At 42.6% G+C, this 13,981-nt stretch overlaps 2 protein-coding genes across 3 annotated transcripts in view; one reads left to right on the forward strand and one right to left on the reverse strand.

The window, feature by feature from the left end:
* Positions 1-12: 12 nt before the first annotated feature.
* On the reverse strand, positions 13-11,721 carry fhip2a (FHF complex subunit HOOK interacting protein 2). Of its 2 annotated transcripts, XM_068725539.1 has the most exons (17): positions 11,589-11,721; positions 10,505-10,583; positions 8,773-8,942; positions 8,047-8,151; positions 7,775-7,897; positions 7,439-7,663; positions 7,143-7,339; positions 6,601-6,715; positions 6,379-6,455; positions 6,069-6,261; positions 5,482-5,645; positions 4,598-4,744; positions 4,415-4,505; positions 4,121-4,264; positions 3,035-3,175; positions 2,286-2,389; positions 13-2,196 (listed from the first exon to the last, which is right to left on the reverse strand). In XM_068725539.1, exons 1-17 carry the CDS (start codon positions 11,631-11,633, stop codon positions 2,085-2,087), a joined length of 2,232 nt encoding a protein of 743 aa, XP_068581640.1. In that variant the 5' UTR covers positions 11,634-11,721; the 3' UTR covers positions 13-2,084. The 2 variants fall into 2 exon arrangements, with proteins under 2 accessions (XP_068581640.1, XP_068581641.1); XM_068725540.1 differs by lacking the exons at positions 10,505-10,583; positions 11,589-11,721 and having other exon boundaries at positions 8,754-8,843.
* A 901-nt stretch (positions 11,722-12,622) lies between these two features.
* The window catches only part of ablim1a (actin binding LIM protein 1a), a 38,258-nt gene continuing 36,899 nt past the window's right edge, over positions 12,623-13,981 (forward strand). Inside the window, exon 1 of the mRNA XM_068725508.1 lies at positions 12,623-12,823. Coding sequence (XP_068581609.1) covers positions 12,811-12,823 — 13 coding nt within the window. The 5' untranslated portion in view covers positions 12,623-12,810. The remainder of the gene's footprint in view (positions 12,824-13,981) is intronic.

Genomic DNA, 13,981 nt, shown 5'->3' on the forward strand with positions numbered 1-13,981 from the left:
CATGCATTTACACCAGGTAGTATATCTCTATTGCTCTATTGCACACATACAATATACAAACATACAGAACAGTTGGAAAGAGTTGATTAAAAAAATGCATGATTTGACAATTTAAAAAAAAGTTTCCCATTAAAATAGAAACGTTACTCCTGGTACATCATAGATATTTTTTGGTTTATGAAAACATTTGGGGAAAACAAAAAGCTTTTTGTTGTGAATATTTACATTATGAACAAGGATGAAAAAAGACAATGTGCAAATCTGATTCCATGCAAGCAGTTGCATAATGTAGCTTAGGTGCTTGAGTGACGGGATTAAGATGGGACCAGAGAGAGAGAGAGGATAAAAACAAGGCTAAAGACCAGACTAATGGCTTCAATGAATGACTCGGTTCTTTTCCCACCGCAATAATAAATCATAGAAACGTTCACACTGGAAACAAAACAACCAAACTTACATCAAGTAGCATCTTGAGACTAAATCAAACCTCCCGTTACTGACACCCTCCTCAATATACACCCAACCAAAACCAACAAGTTCCAACAATACACAGCACCTCGTCATTTAAGACCAGGATGAAAAGGTAACACTGCTAGTACACGGAACACCGCAAAGGAAGTCATACTATCCTGTAGAGGAACTCAGAACTCTTAGGATATCCTAACTGGGGCTCTGGACCCCTAGAAAGAGTTCTGAGATGAGATGAAGATCGGATGTTGATGTTTTTCTGTTACACAAAGTTTCTAAATCAGTCTTTCTTCTAATCTTGTGAATTACTTCAAATGAAAACAACAACTTACAGACATACACCACCAAGTAGACATAGCTTTGTTTTAGATCTAATATCAATAAAGGTTGGGAACCCCAGCTGTAAGCGGTAGTAAGTCCCAAGTTAATGATGCACTTAAGACACTGGTCAATAAAATCAAGATCCTCTGCATCCCCTCAGAAGAATACATTAACTACTGAGAATTACAAACGGTGTAAAACTAAAAAATGATAGCAGTCTCTTGGATACTTGGATGAAATAAACACTGTTGTGTGAGTCATGCAACACTGGTTCTGGAGGACAAAAACTAATGTGGAATCAAAAACACCTCTCCCGTCTCTTCCCACAAATTCCAACTTGGCATTTCCTAAAAGCCAACTCCCCAAAAAAGCATGAACATGATTAATGTAACAAGTGCAATGCAATGAGGTCCGTGTGCAAATTCACATAACTTGCAAAATTCACCATTTCATTTGACAAAATGTGATGGATGGTGACGTCTTTGGGTGACGGTGATTACAGGTGAGCCTTGAGAGCAAAAGCATTGAGAGACAGACTTAGGAACAAATGAAGTGAATCATTGATTTGATCTCAATATGACAGTTAAAAAGGCAACATGAAAGCAAACGAATAAATAAAGAGGACTTGGCATTTAAAATACGAGTGCAGTATCGTAAATACTACAGTTCGATATGTATGTAACTACAGGTACATATAGGGGTTGAAGGTAGTGGGCTCTAGTCCTCTTGTCTTCAAACAGACAACACGTGAGGAGTCAAGATAAAAATGTTTCAAAAGGAAACAATCTTCTGTAACTGAAAGGTGCGGTTCCACACTAAGGCAATGATCTTTACAAATGGGTGATAATGGGACAGAAAATAAATACACAAACATATTTTTCTCCTTGATATAATAATTACAGGGTTGTCTTTCAGCTGGTGGAGAAAGAAAAGGGGGGGGGGGGGGGGGGGCGCCAGGAGTGAGAGAAAACACAGAGGCTGAAAAAAGTCCAGTGACCATCTCTCTGCACCTCAACCTCCATTCTCCTCTTGGTCCTCCGCTGGCTGGGCAGTGTCTGTGCTCGGACCTTCTCAAAAACAAGACCCAAGACTTCAATAGTGGAGCCCGAGAGGCCAGAAGAGGGGCGAGTGATGAACCCGTCCGTGTGGGCTTTAACAGTCTTGCAGGGATGAGCAGTTAGTGGTAATCTTTTGACGACCCTGTGACACCAGTGACACCACCACCACACCCCAAAGGCCCGGTTCACTCCTGACCCGTCTGCCTGGCCGAGGCAGATGGTTGAACAGCAGGAGGATTACGGCGAGGAGGAGGCAGCTGCGTGGTATTTGACGAAGGCGATGGCTGCCAGCTCTTTGCAGAACTCCTCCAGCACGATCACCCCCTCTAGCAGAGTCATGTGGTCGATACTACAGGAGGAATAGACAGAAAGGTGAGAGGCGCACAACAAAAGTCAACTCAGAAGATAAGAGCACGGAACCCGTGTGGAGGTACGTACATGATGCCCTCTGGCTCCAGGCCTAATAATCGCTTCCTCACGAGCAGCAGTTTGGGTGTGAAGTCTGGGATGCGCTGAATCCTCAACATGAGATCTCCCACCACCTAACACACACACACACACACACACACACACACACACACACACACACACACACACACACACACACACACACACACACACACACACACACACACACACACACACACACACACACACACACACACACACACACACAAAATATCACAGCACTGCTTCTATCTGGGCCCATCTCCTCTGAGTAAAGGTGAAACACTTGTAAATCATTACTACACTCACTGGAGACACTGTAATTACCACACACAACAAGACATGAGCTGCTTCCACCAGCCTCCACACAGTAGTTTACACTACGTGCTACTGGGATTGATTTAAAAAAGAAATAGTTGGACTGATTCACAGAACAAAAGAGGTACAGAGGTGTAGATCGAGCAGCAGAGTTTTATAGTGAGTGGGATTCACGGAAAGACTTAATACCACTGGCATGAGATAAAGGCCAACAACTGTCTCAAACATGATTACTTGTTGCAACAGACATTTTGAAATACAATATCATCCATTTCAAGAAACTACACGTAACAAAACAAATAAATCAATCGAGACAAGGAAGAATTGTCAAAGCACTCAAATAACAGTGATCCCAAGCTCTGAGCAGTGTCCGCCATCAATGACGGCTCAGATAAGGACTATAATGTAGACGGGGGTCTTACCCTGACGATGACGGAGAACAGAGACCTGCAGCCGGGGGCCAGGTTGATGTAAGGGTCCAGCAGGTACTCGTGCAAGTGAGGGTGTGGAAACAAAGACAGCTTGGACAGCACAGCCGTCACCTGCAGGTTGACATCGTAGGGCTGGAGGACAGAGAGGACATCAGATATAAAACTACACGGGATACCAACTGGTGATGAGAGGGAACTAAAGATGTGTGTAGAAGAAGTGCAATGAATAAATAACAGTGACACAATAGTCACTTTTAGATTTGATTTTCTAAATGCTACAAGAAACCCATGAATGTCTATTAGACATCTTCACAATTACCATCTAACAATTTGTCAAATGAGTTTATGGCAAGAGCGGATTATTTTAGTTTTTTATGTTTAAGAGCCTCTGCATAATGAGCAGTTTATTTGCATAATCTTCCCCTTTTTTTCTCCTCTCCTTTTTCCATTAGTGGGCCTCATTTACGCTAAATTGCAGTTAACAGTGTTCTCTTGCAGCAAAGAATGACAACATGTGTGTGTGTGTGTGTGTGTGTGTGTGTGTGTGTGTGCGTGCGTGTGTGTGAACATAAGATCTCAGTGAAAATATGTTTAAACCGATATGTTCCTTCAGAAAACCCCCAAAACCAAAAGGGTCAAAACTTTTAGACTTACTTGGTTTGACTTTAAATAACATGTTGTGCTCACTTGCTTGCAGAAAGCTGAATTTGTTCAATGGAATCTGATTGTACACGTTTATTTACTATCTAGATTAACCAGTTTAGCACGTTTTATAAAATCATGCCTTGGAACTCTGCCATTTGAGAATATTTTGGAATTTATCTATTTCCATCGACTAAAAGGCCGTTACGTTTTGATTGAAGTGGTGCTCCATAAACAGCATGATACCGGCTTTATTTGCTCCATGGATTTGTTTACAAGCTACATTTGTCATTTAAAAAAGATCACTTACGGATCGGTGAACCCTAACCTATGCAACAGATATTTCATACAGATTTCAAAACAAAAGCATGCCGTTTTCTTCTAAATGGTGCAAGCATTATTGCAGATGTTAGCCATATGGTGGATCGAACTCACCTGATCTAGGATGCGACCCATCCTGTCGAAGAGAACCTTGAGGAAGTGGCCCTCGAAGAATGGGCTGTCCAAGTTACACTTCTCAAAAGGCTTTGGATTCCCCCTCCAGTCCCACCGCTGGCAGACCCCACAATAGTCCCTGAACTGAGGAGAACAATTCATCTACACCAAGTATCTCTCACAGCAGCAGTTTCCATGGACTTGCCTCAGCAATTCATTTAATTGTGAACCAGAATTATTTCCTTTTTGCAGAGTGCATCTCAAGCCTTAAACACACTGCAGAACGACCCGTACCTGTCTATGTGCATCTCTGAGGTAGGTGTCATAGCCGGTTCCTTCAACATGATACGATGACTTCGCCTCATCGGGCACCAAACACAGGAAACTGCAGGCAAAGTGTTTAACATTTTACCTTGTTGAAAGAAAAGAAAAAAAGACTCCACATGCTGTGCGTTGAATAAGGAGCAGACTGTGTACCTGTTGACAATCTTGTGGACCTCCGTCTTCCCGTCAGACTTTGAGTGGTCGGGGCTCTGTGGTGGAGAGGAGCTGAGCCAATCGGAACCAGACAGCCTGCTGTCTGGAGCGACGTCGTCACCAAACAGTGGATCCTCCTCAAGGTCTCTGGAGAAAGAACGCCTTCATTAAAAAGTATTCATATTTACGAGAACATTATGCGATTGGGATCTGTGCTACTGAGGTGGTGACAAACGATGTACACTTCTCGTTTTGTTTTTGCATCTCTCAACACAATACTCTGAGGAAAGAGACAAAAAAGTAAGACAAGTCCTCTTTGTCAGTAATGTTCCGTGCAGTTAAAAAGGAGGAATATGTGGTCTTTTATGGGACGACAGCATTTCTTTGGGCTTTGATTGCACTTTGAGTTCTGGAGTGTAACGGGAAGGAAATGAATGTCTACATACAAGTTTACTGTATCTGGAAGTATGGTTACTGTATGCGTGTAGATATAAAACTGTCACTGACATTCTTCAAATATTGACCTCATGAAACCCTCTACTAACAATACGATTGTGTCGTATCATGTAAACCCAGTATCATCATGCAGCCTGCTTTACTTCATTTGCTGGAAAACTAATAAGCCTCTTAATGCAACATTCATATTGATAATATCAATAAATCTCATCTGACATTCATGCCCTATTAACCATGGCTTAAAAAGATTCCCACCAATTGAAACACACAATAACAAACTGTTAAGTTGAATTGGTGGCACATCTGGAGAAACACAGCTAGCTGATGCATTCAACTTTATTTCCACTGGTGTGTGTTTGTGCAGATGCTTTTCCAAGTAGGATTCTGAGGCAGCTCAGAGAGGTCTATGGTCAGAGGCCGGTCCTTACACGGCATCATGAGGCTGCCCGTTCTCCAGAGGCTCCCGCTCATCCTGTGGTTTGTTCTCCAGGTAGTTCCTCTCCTCCAGGCTACGCAGCAGCAAGCTGTGGAGGATGTGCTGGTTGGGCTTCTGGATCAGCTGCTCAAAGAGCCGCAGTGTCATGATGCTGATCTGGGGACACAGGAGGAGGCATGAGGCTTAGCTCCCTCTATGAACCTCGAGCAACATGCCAAGTATTTGCCCACTGACAAAAAAAAAAAAAGTAGGCAGTGGCTGTTTCAAACATCAAAGAAAGATGATTCATCTCTTTTGTGTGATGAAAATGTGTGCAACGGCTCTGTCATATACTAATTAAAATTCATGTGCTTTGGTTAATCACATGAGTCACTGGAGACTGGAACTCAGAATCCTTGAAGGGCAGATGGTGATTTGTACTTTAGAATATCAAATGAGTAAAAGAAGAAATATTCATTTTTGTAGGCACATTGTGATCACGAAAGGGTGAAATAAAAAGGCTTGAATGAGTCAGATCAACAAGACATTCATTATTTTAAAGGTACATTCATCCATGCTGAATAATGATGCGATAAGTACCTCGTCTGACAGGTGGTCGCAGTGTTCGATGAGTCTGTGTCTCAGTGGATTCTGAGCCATGGTAGCTGGAGTCTCTGGCTCTCTCTCCTCTCCTAGCAGGAAGTAAATCATCTCCTGCAGCAGAGCCTCCGAGGTCACCTGCCTGATGATCCTGTTCAGCAGGGCCGTGGAGGTCAGGATGCCCACCTCAGACCTACGTACACCCACAAGCACACCACGCGTTAATGAGCAGTCACGACGCACAACGCACTGACAAGACCAAGAATTTCAATAAAAGGATGATTGATTGACGATTCAAAGCTCCACTTACGTCTGCATGAGCTGAGGTTCCATAACAGACACAAAGAATCTTTCTCTCACTGCTTTTGCCATCACTGCAGCTGCTGACTGGAAGACAGCGGAGACACAAATGTACTTCAGCCTTCTGTGGCTTTCAGATAGCAAAACAATTGCATGTTCTTTCATTCCATTCAGTCGATTCTGACGACAACATCACACATTGAAGCACAGTGAGTCAGCATTGGTTAAGGACCTTCTGAGCCTCCTTGATGAGCTGGTCACAGTAATCTAGCCAGGACAGGAAGGAGATGAGAGCCCTCTTCCCTGTAAAAACAGCAGCATCCTCCTTCAGGTTGTATACATCCAGACTGAAAGAGAGGGGAAAAAAACATATTCAAGGTTTGATACAAATCTACCAATGTAGCCACTGCATGTAGCCTTAATTAATCGTGTCTGCCTCAACCAGCTATGCAGGGCAGGTCTTGAAAAGCAGTGGGAATCATAATTGTATGTTCTTGCCCAGCTGTTAATTGTTTGTTGGCTTTTTTTTTCTTTTTTCCCCAGAACTGATGACTGTGGATTTAGATTGCATGGAGCCAGCAGTAGTGGTGAAATGCTGCCCCCTTTTTGTTTAGAGCATGTGGCTAAACATACACATTGCACCTTTGAGGGCTACCAGCTATTTCAAAATCAATCAAAATTTCAGATGATGACACAACAAAAATTGTGGTCAAGTGGTGATTGGAAGTCTTTAAACATGTGGTAATAGAAAGTAAACACTAGAGAGAAATTTACCCCCAATTGACCGACTCCACTGTCTCGATGTCCAAGGGGTCCATGGACTGTGGAAGGGCTTTATAGAAGGAGACCAGCCTGTCAGTCAGGAGCTCACAGAGCTCAGTGTTTTCAATTAAACACTTGGCGGCTGCAGGCTCTGGTAAACTGACCAGCAGCATCAGGCCCTCACATGCCTTCACTACTATCCTGCCATCCTGAGTAGGGAAGAAATGGATACAGCTCATGATTACAGGCTTTTACCCCAAGTAACTTACATTAAATAACCCCAAATCCTTTACATGACAATAACTTACAGGGCTCTTTGTGAGGTTGAGCAGCGAGGTGACAAGATTGTAATTGTTGCTGTTATTGTTGTTACTGGTCGGACTAGAGAAGGAGGCAGCAGCTGCAGCCGGAGGCTCCTCTGGACAGTGAGCCTTCTCCTCTGCCAGAGACTGACCAGTGTCTGGAGCCAACACACTCTCCTTCACCGCCTCTGTCCCTCCAGGATTCTTGATCTCTGGTCTCTTTAACTTGTTCTGCAAACATCAGAAATAAAAAGATACTCTCAGAATTTTTGCTAGTAATACATACAGATGAATATGTATGACTTATGTTCAACTTTCTTTCCCCCTGGAGTCATAACTTACCTCAAGGAAGAAGTTGACAAGATAGGGGTCCTGCTTCAGTTTGGAACAGACTATACAAAGGAACTGAATCTCTTCATTTTCTGTAGGAGCAGTCAGCACCTCCCCACACAGACGGATCAGTTTCTGACAGAGGAATGTCGCAGCCACAAGGGAAGAAAAAAAAAAAAAGAAAAAAAAAAAGTTACGAATAAGTTACAAAACCTCTCAGTTAGCAGACTATTTTGAGGAGGACTATCAAAAATAACTCAAATCCATACTGCATTACTTCTCACCTGTACAGGTCTGTGGACATTGATGTGTGGCAGGAGAGGTTGACGAATGTGTGCTAGCAGCTTTGTGTAGAAGGTGAGCACCTGCTGCTTCATCCCTGGAGGACACTGATGAAAAATCATAGAAACAGCATATGTTACAATTTATTTTGTACCAATATAAAAGTGTCCCCACCCTGCGTGGAAATATCTCTCCGTGGAGATTAATCAGTGCACTTGCATGAGAATATATATATATATATATATATATATATATATATTATGAATATAATTCGCGGTGCATACAGCAGCTGTTTGAGGCTTGCATCTCTCTCTTTGGATCAGCGCTCCGTGTCAGTACTATGGACAGCACCCTCTGCAACTACACACACATGCCACAAACAGTGCTGTCCATGTCCATTATTCAGAAACAACAGCTAAGCGATAGTAACATGTATCCTGGCCAATAATGTTGTGTTTACTATTTTTCTATAGATACATAACGCTTAAACAAAGGCTCAATGAGCAAGAAAAATAAATTAGACACGATGTGACGATTGGTCGACTACAGACAAGACCAATCAGATTTGACTGTGTTAATTGTTAGTCAGGGACAACCCTAGTACACAACTATCTGTTTGGTGACCGCACTATATTACATCCAATATCACATAGACAGGTGCCATATCGTGATATGCATGTTTTCCTGGAGGTATAGTTCATGTAGTTACCAAAGCATGACTGCCTTACATCTGCCTTGCCCAAGGTGTAGAGAGTCTCCAGGATCTTGTGGTGTAGGAGATACTCCATGCAGGGTCCCGTCTCTCCAGACTCCCGTTCCTTTTCCTCCTGGGTCAGGATGTCCAGCATCTGTTCCAGGTGGGATGGGATGTTGGTGTCTGTGACTGGAGCTTTGTCATCTAACAGGGGAAAACGAGGAAACATGTCAGAACTTCTGTCTGTCCAGTTGATATGAACATAAGGGAAACGGTCATGCACATCTCCACCACATGTTGGACATGCCTAAAGTGTGAAAGCTTCTGCATTCTTCATCTAACCACTTCAACTCTGCATGGTTTTCCTTTCCATGGCTTTTTTTTATTTTTATAAATACTACAGTGTTAAAAGAGTGGCCGAAGTATGAGCGAATTAATTCAATGACAAGGTAGGATACACACGTGTATATCATGCTGAATGTAAGAAAGCGCACAATGCCATAAAATATATTCAGTAACAGAGATAAATCACAACAGCTTCCATCAAAATGATCAAATCATTTCGTAGAGCTACTACAAAGACCTGTGGGCAAAAGTTGTACTGTTTACGAGCACCAGAGTCCCTTTAGAAGATCTCTCAATTCACTGCAGCAGGGTCTGACAGTTTAATTTGCACAATCCTGGTTCTGGTTCTACCATGCCCCCCTTCCCTCCAGCAGGCCCAGCAATGCGGCCTGTGCCTCAAGCAGTTTAGTGTTAGATCCCAGCAGAGCAGCAAGGGGAACTCTCCTCCCCTCTCCGGAGCTTCCGAGTGCACGTCAAAGGCGGCAGCAAGGTGAGCTGGTCGTTGCCTAATGCCCGCAGAAGCCTGACCTGAAGGAGCTTCTGGTGGACCGATGATGAGCATTAAAAATAACTATTTAGAAATAGCCAATTTTCTCGCTCATGGTCAGGTTTACTTATGTAGGTCATATAGAGAAATCAGTATTAAATTGAGACTGTTTCATAACCTGTTCAAAGTTCCTCACAGTAACTTTAAATTAGTTATGTGGTTTGCTTTCTGTGACCTCAAAATAAAGTCACAAGTTTGCAAAATCAGTGATTAAATGCCCCTGAAAAAAAGCTCAGCTACACAATACTCAAAATAGAGATAATCCCACATCAGCTGTTCAGGGGGAATTTTGTTAAACTGTCCTAACTGGGAGAACCGCTGCAAAGAAACTGTGCTTTGTATTGAAGAATAACAAAAGGAGACTTTACTGGCCACAAAGGACTAGACGGCAGTAGTTCACATATAAGTTGTCTTTGCATGACTGGGTTCAACCATCAAGTACATAAACAGACACGGAGTGTATGAGTTCTACTTGTGCAGATCCCACAGGCAAACATGAAAGAAGCACACACAGTCTGACAGAGAGTCTACTGCAAACACAACCAGCATGGCATTCCGAGCATATTTCACAATAATGCCCTGTAACTTGTATTTCTTCATAAGCATTCCCTTTGCACTGCCTGTGTTCATTTTATATACAGTGTTGCTCCATGTGCAGGTGATTAATTAGCTGATCAACAGAAAAATTTCAGAAAGATCAATTTATTAATAGTTGAGAAAAAAAATGATGCATTTGCTGGATAAAGCTTAAAATGCTACCATTTGCTTGCATTTTCTGGTGCCATAGGTACAAACGATATCAACAACTTTGAAAGCAGCCTTCACAACGATCAACCTTAGCAGGTGTAAACTTATTCTTTCAGACTTTTCTTACCAGAAGTCTCAATGTAATAATGTGTAATGGCCTTCCAGTGGTAGACAAAGTCCTCCTGCAAGGGCAGCGATGGGGCAAGCTGAAAAAGAAAAATGCAAACACAAGCATATTGAATGTTTACACTGGTGGCCAAGAGAGACATCACAGCGACATGTTTATGTTTCAGACACTTTCAAACAGAGATTGAGAAGACTGGTTGGTCTTGGAAATGTATCTTCTAGCTTACAATTAACTATATCATCTCTGTGATTAATGGTTCTAATGTGTCACTACAAGCTGGCAGTGACCAGTGCGTTGTGATCCAAGACAGCCCAGAATGTCTCTAAATGTTAAATAATGGGGTTTAACTTTCACTTTTGCGTGACATAAAGGTTAAGACTCGTCATGGGTCTTATCATCATCATACACACCAATAAGCTATATGGCAGAATTAAGAGATAACAAGCTAATATTACGCAAGAAGTCAACAGTGCCAAGCAGCTTGAAAAGTTTTACAGGTTATTGCTGGTTTCTAGCTGACGCTAATCAACGCTAGCTGGCTAACTAGCTAACGTGTAACAAAGCTAAGCTGTGCGACGGAAAAACATTTGCGCAACATCAAATGAGGCTGTCCAGTCGTTTCGACACCGCTCCTCGTGATAAGACTCCGCTGTTTGAAACGAGATAGCTAGCTACCTAGCTATGACGTTACTTAACAGTTAAGCTTTTTGGGGCTCAAACGTTAATAGTTAACAGTTACCATTAGCGGCTAACTAGCTCAGCTAGCCAAACTACCTTAAACATTGACGACTTCCTGCAATGAACAAAAGGGCAAATGGGAAAATGTGTTAGTTAGTAATATGAAAGAAAAGAGAAAGAAACACACCCACTGATATATTATCGACAAATACAAACAAATTGACAGGACAAACACAAAACGCTAACATTAGCTTGCGCTAATAAGTTAGCTCGCTAGTTAGCAACGTAGCCCTAATGCTGACGTTATGTATGCTGTCCGGGCGACCAAAGGCCCCTTTCAACCAAAATAGACGATCCACAAAAGCAGGCATTAGATAAACATATATTGTTTGTAAAAAAAACTCACCGCTTCCACAGCATGCTGGAGAATGGACGTAAATTTTGAGAACATTTTGTTCTTCGACTGGACTAGTTTCTCCCGAGAAGACCTAGAGAATTCCTCTATCTTCTTCTTCCTGTTGTTGCCGCCTCGATCCAGATTGGAGGTTTCATATAATGACCCTTGTAACGAAAGAATAAAGATGAGCAATAAAACCGTAACACGTTGGTGTCCACAAGTATTCACAGGCCTGACTCCACCACTGTAAACAAGACGTCTACAGACTCGAGTATCGTATGGACACGGTGGCACTTCCTTCGCCAAACGCTACTGTTTTAATCCACCAGGGGGCGCAGGCACACAAAGCACCGGCGTATAATTACTGACAACGATCAATGCATACAAATGAAGATAGCAACCAATACATTCAGTGAGGGACGGTGAGCTATATTTCCAGCTTGGAAACAACAATCAATACGCCCATGACAAATATAAAAAGCAAGTATGGGATTCCGATAACCAAGCAATACATGTTATATGGAAACGACCCGGTGAGCTGTAAAATCAATTGATTGTGCCCCCACATAATGCACGGATGTGGGCTATTTGTCTGATATTGCAGTGTTTTTCTCACATAGAGCTGATCTTATACCAAGAGTCACTGCTTTTAGGATCAAGTTGAGGAGTCCACGTGATGAATTGACTAGATCGACAAATATGTGCCTTTATTAAGTAGCCGGATTTATGGAGAAAAAAAAAACATGTAAAAGAACATTCATCGCTCCGGAGTGCCTGTCAACTTTGTGATTTAGCCCAACTACCACGTCCAGAACAGCACAGTCATCCCCGACAAAAAGAAAAGTAGGCTAGCCGGTCTAACGCTAAGGCGACCCGACAGCAGCTGCAGGCGAGACATTTCTAGAATTATTTAATTTATAACTCCGTAATTCTGTGATATTATGTTCAAATATGGACATAAACTTGTTGGAAAATAAGAAGGATGCTGTCTGTTCCAGGACACGCCCTGTCGCTGGAAAGTGCTCTCTTCCATCGTGCAGTCTAGTCTAGTCTATACAAATCACCGGCTGTATGCTTCCCCGCGTTTAATCCCGTTAAATGACAGCCAAAAAACTTAAAGCACAGATAATATCAGGCTGCCAAACGGTCTTTTCCCCTCCTTTAAAGCTGCACCGGGGCATCTCCTCCAGGTTATATCTCGGCAAAGAAAGAGAGGCTCTACCTACCGGGCATGTCTGCTAGAGGTGAGTGTCTTTTGCCGCAGAAGCCTTCATAACAATACACATACAGGAAAAAAGTCTCTTAATTTTTTTGCGGGGGAGGGTCTTGGTTAAAGAACGGATGCAATGTAGAAGAGAGCCCGTTTGCGTCGTCTTTGGGAGGTTCAGGCTGCGATAATGACACTGTTATTGTAAGTAGGTTACACGGGTAGGTTATAACTAGAGCTTCCACTGCTGCAGCCCTTTCTAGACAGCCTACAACTTATTCTGTAAAAATGAACGCTCCGTTGCAACCTATAAATAGATCACACCTTCTTAACAATCCCAGCTGTGATAATGAACCTTATCTGATGGCTGTTTCTTTTACCATTTGACATTATCCTTAATCAGGGCTGATGCATATCACCAGTTAAAGGACGCACACACCCTAATTGTTGCTTAAGGGAAACTGTTGATGGAGGACTTGTAGCATATTCTTAATTGGTTGGTTGTGATACAATGAAGTGGTGAAATATGAGGGTTATTGTAGCTGTAAAGCGTTTAGCTGGTGAGGTGACAAAAAGTACATGGACTACTTTTGGAAAAGGAACACAAATGCAAACTATCATTTGGTGCAACAATCTCAACTTGTCTGAATGGAGGAGATGTTTTCAATTTTTGTTGAGCATAAATCAGTTTATACCTGCAAAACAGCACGGACAGAGCATGTTTGTGTGCCCATCAGGTGGTCCTTTTTTTCTGGATTAGCGTCAGGTGACTTTGCTCTCTGGCAGAAGAGATAAAGAGCCTCCAGCTGTTCCTGCTATATTGTGTTCAGATAGTCTGATTGTGAGCTGGATAAAAAACATTGTATTCAAACTCGTGTTATGGGTCTGATCCTGTTATTGCGTAAAACATTTATAAAGAAGCTCAAACTGTACAGTATGTCACTCACCGTCAAACTGTGTATGGTTGAGCCTGTGTAACATGATGGCTTTGCCCCCCCCTCCCATCACTGATGTGGCCTATCTGTCCTCCACGGCTGCTGGTGGAGATCGATGGAGCTCAGAGCCCACCGCTTGACGGCCCCCCTGTGGTACATAGATCTGATTAGCACGCTTCAGCCCCTGCAAGCAGCCAATCATTATTCATGAGAAGTAACTGCACCCTACAGTTGTGGCAATTACCTCTGTGTTGGCTCAC

This window comes from Cebidichthys violaceus, unplaced genomic scaffold (genome assembly GCF_023349555.1).
Source record: "Cebidichthys violaceus isolate CVI_PGR_0920_01 unplaced genomic scaffold, fCebVio1.0.p SCAF_10, whole genome shotgun sequence".
Classification (NCBI taxonomy): Eukaryota; Metazoa; Chordata; class Actinopteri; order Perciformes; family Stichaeidae; genus Cebidichthys; species Cebidichthys violaceus.